The 4102-nt window shown below is 46.8% G+C and overlaps 1 protein-coding gene across 1 annotated transcript; it reads right to left on the bottom strand.

Annotated features, from left to right (window-relative positions):
- Positions 1 to 324: 324 nt before the first annotated feature.
- Positions 325 to 1299, bottom strand: LOC136996347 (olfactory receptor 6M1-like). The gene has a single exon (XM_067317276.1). The coding sequence runs from the start codon at positions 1297 to 1299 to the stop codon at positions 325 to 327; it is 975 nt and encodes a 324-aa protein (XP_067173377.1).
- Positions 1300 to 4102: the final 2803 nt, after the last annotated feature.

Below are 4102 nucleotides of genomic sequence, written 5' to 3'. Positions count from 1 at the left end.
AGCCTTTGGAGCAACTGACCCTGCAACGTCAGAGGCTTTGATGTAGACGGAGCTCCAGGAGGAGGATGCAGCTCAGCAGGTCTTGGGCTGCAGGGAGTGCCTGGGGCCTCTTGCTGAGGCTTGAGCAGTGAGAGACGGTTTTCTAGCCTGCAGGAGATGTGTGCTCGTTGAGGGGCTGTGCTGCCAAGCTAAGGAGTTGTGGGAGGAGGTCAGCAGCCTGGGCAGCATCAGAGATGATGAGTTTATGGATACTGTCAGCTGTTTCATTGCAAGAAAACAGTGTGTTCTGAGCACATACCTGTGAGTCTTCCAGCGGAGTCAACTTCAAACCCTCCGTGAATTCAGGCCAAGTCCGTGAGCTCCTACACACTTGCTGACTAAGTCCGTTAATGCCTCCTTGACCTTCTGGTTCCTAAGGCTGAATATGAAAGGATTCAGCATCGGAGTGAAGGCAGTGGTGAGCAGAGATGCTACTTTGTTTAGGTTCATGGAGTTGGTTTGAGAGGGACGGACATAAATAAAGACTGAGGTGCCATAGCCGATAGTGACCACAGTAAAATGAGAGGCACAGGTGGAAAAAGCCTTCTGCTTGCCTGTGGCAGAAGGGGTGCGGATAATGGCACAGATGATATAGAAGTAGGAGAAGACAGTCAGCAGCAGGGAACCTAGCAGAATGGGCAGTGAAATGATGAAATCAATAAACTCCAGCAGCCGGATGTCAGCACAAGCCAGGTGCAGCAGAGGGGCACTATCACAGAAGAAATGGTTGATGGTGTTGGGACCACAGAATGGCAGCTGAAGCTTCATCACTGTGGGGACCAAAATGGAGAAAAATCCACACAGCCAGGATGCCACTACCAGCCATATACAGACCTTCTTTCTCATGATGTTGCTATAGTGCAGTGGGGAGCATACGGCCACATAACGGTCGTAGGACATGACAGCGAGCAGGACATACTCTGTGGTGCCCAGAAGGAAATAAAAGTAGCTCTGAGCCAGGCAACCATAAAAAGAAATTGTCTTCCTCTCCGAGAGGAAGTTTTCCATCATTTTGGGCACCACAGTCACAGTGATGAGAATTTCAATGATGGAAAGGTTGCAAAGGAAAAAGTACATGGGTGATTGTAAACGGTAGTCAGAGCAGGTTAACACGATGATAACAGAGTTCCCAACCACTGTCACCAGAAAGACAATGAAGAACAACATGAACAAGGTGACTTGTACTTCAAAGGGGTTCAGGAAGCCAATGAGGATGAATTCCGTCACACGTGTCCTGTTTCCAAAGTATGTATCTGTCATGCTCCTAATTTTCAAGGAAGGAGAAGAAAATAAGGGAGCTGGTGCATTTTAGGAGGTGCTGAAAAGTCAACTCTGAATTGCAGTGGAGAACACTGTTTTGAAGGAGTAAATAACTTATGATAATAAGAGGGTGGAACAGTAAGATGTGAGTGGAGAAGACTGAAGAGGATGCTGAAGATAGGAACACAGGGAGACAAAAAAGAAGAGCCTGGGAATCCCTTGCCTTAACTTAGATGCCCCAAGTTAGATGTCATCCTAGACTTTACCCTCAGTGGAGGGAAAGTGGGACTTCCTGACAAGCATTCAGGTTATCTTAAAAGAGGTGACTAAGACCAGTCAGATGAACCCTCCTAACTTTTAAATGGGCAAAGCTGGGTGAACAGAATGCCACCCTAACCTAAATCCCAGGGTCTAGTCAGGATCAGAACCTCCTGCACTCAACTCAGATCTAGCATGAATGATGGGTAGCTAATAAAGTAAAAAAGCATTGCCAAAACACAAATAGATTTGCATCCATTTTTGATCCAAAAATAAGGGACAAATCCAGGCTTATGGAGAAGCAAGTTACATTCAGGAACAGCTGCTTCCCAGAGAGAAGTACCAGAAAACAGCAGTATCCCTTCATGGGGACCGTCAGAAATACTTACTTTTCAGTTACCGGATTTTTCCAGACACCATCTCCAACGTCTCTGCACTGGCTTCATTTTACTTTCACAAATGAGAGCGGTGTCCTAGTGAGAGAGCTCACCTCCACATCTTAGGAACGCCTGAGAAAAGAATTCATCGGTGGGAGTCATTGCTTGTGGGTCACTGTAATCCCTTTAACTTGCACTGAGTATCTTTCCTTTTCTCTGTACCACTACTATGTGGACATTTGAGGGAAATCTTCAAAGACAGGGACACCAGCAAACCTCTGAGAGCAAGCAATCTAATCTCTTCATCACCCTGCTGATGGCAATTTCAGTCTTCACCTATTTCCCCATTCACAGACATCATAAATATGTGGCAAAAAGTGCAAATGACCCTTTAAGATAAACCAGCTCAAAAAGGTAGCAAATTCAAGCAGTTCAATAACCACAGAGTCAGCAAGAGTTTTGCCTGTCAGTCTCCTTGTTCAACGCAGAGCAAGGAAGTTTAGTTGTGCAGGTGGCAGCCAGGCGTTTCTATGGCTTGCTGAATGTATTTGCAGACAAACTGATGAGCATGTTGCACAGCCTGGTCCTGAGAGGATAACCACTGGCATTTCTCTTGGGGAAGGAGAGTAAAGTTTGCAAAGTTTTATTAGCAGAAATACCCAAGGGCAAGCAGCCACAAATTGAATAGTATTGGGTGTGCTCTAGCAGTTAGGCAACTGGAAGTAAAACTCAGCATGTTTTGGTGCACTGGCAGAATTAGTAGCAGAACCCATTTGAATTCATTATAGACTGGTGACAACCAGTTGTGGGGAAGATGGTAGAGAAGAAGTAAGATGAGGATAAATTTGCTGATGGACAAATTGTCACATGTCAGAAGATGCTTCTGCCCAACAGCAAAAGGCCGAGAAGGAGGAAAATAGCTGACATTAGAACAAAGGAAATTTGGTACAGGAGTATAACATGATTTTGCAGTGTCAGGGGTTCCTGGTCTTTTAGGGTCAAAACCTCCCCAGCTTCTCCATGTTTTCTAAAGACCTCACAAATTCAGGAACTATTTAGTGATAACTCAAGCATTCATACTTGCACTTGAATCACAATTCTATCCTCACTGTTGGACTCTAGCCAGGAACAAGCCAGAGGCCTTTCAGGCAGGAAGACTTGGGAAACATGAGGGCCTGGTTCACTCATGACCTCTACAGGCGGTGGGGAAACCAATTGCTCAGCCCACTCAGCTCTACAGGCTAGATTTCCGAACTGTAGTGATTAAAACAGGTAGTGTAGATAATGCTGCATAGATCACCTGTGATGGCATGAAGAAATACTTTGTGATTCATCTCACCTGTAGGGTAGGTTCACAGGCAGTGCTTTAAGATCATCTGCTGTGGGACTTGTGTCACCTAACTTGAGAAGAACAGTTCGACTGTCTGAACCCAGGTGCCCACTTGCACTGGAGATGATTTGGAGCATCCCACTCGGCTTCCAGGTAGCGCGTCACACTGGCACAGGATTCCCGTAGCTTCTGTGTCATTTCTGACAGCTTTAGAGATGTCTCCAGTACCCTGAGGCATTGCCTAGAGGTGTCTAGAACAGACTCAGACATCTATGCCTGGGCACCTGGCTCACACCCAGAACTTCCCTCAATAATTCGTGGACACAAGACCCTTCCGAAGGAAAAGTATTCCATCCTCGTGTCTGTGCCCAGAACTGATGGATGGGTCACTTCCGAATTATGACAGTTTCTTCTGCTACCATGAGAGAGATACCAAAAGACTTGCTTAGATGATATCACATCTGCCCTCTCAAAGCGTTTAGCCCCTTGGCTTCTCCTGGGGTCTGGGGCCTCCATGGTCTCCACTAAGCGCATAATGGCTCAGTCCCAAGTTTCTCTTGGAGTGAACTGGTTTGTTCCATCCAAGAAGAAAACCTTGGGGCAGCTGTGGGTAAAGTGTACTCCACTTATGAAGTGGGTGCCTTCACACTACTAAATGCAACACTGCTGCACGCTGCAGAGAGCAATCTCTACCCTCTAAGTCAAGTAGTGCAGACCAACAGGAGCCAGCGCTGAGGCCAGCCCCCCTCCAGAGCAGACTGGCTGCGCCCACACTACAGAGCAGTAGTGCTCTGGGTCCTCCCTGGGACCGCTGTACTGACTGTTTGGCCCTAGGATA

The sequence above is a fragment of the Apteryx mantelli genome, unplaced genomic scaffold (assembly GCF_036417845.1).
Source record: "Apteryx mantelli isolate bAptMan1 unplaced genomic scaffold, bAptMan1.hap1 HAP1_SCAFFOLD_34, whole genome shotgun sequence".
Lineage (NCBI taxonomy): Eukaryota > Metazoa > Chordata > Aves > Apterygiformes > Apterygidae > Apteryx > Apteryx mantelli.
The sequence above is the reverse complement of the archived record's forward strand: the minus strand, read 5'-3'. Positions and strand labels throughout refer to the sequence as shown.

Coding starts and splice junctions, on each gene's coding strand:
- LOC136996347 (XM_067317276.1), bottom strand. CDS start 1,299: ATGACAGATACATACTTTGGAAACAGGACACGTGTGACGGAATTCATC.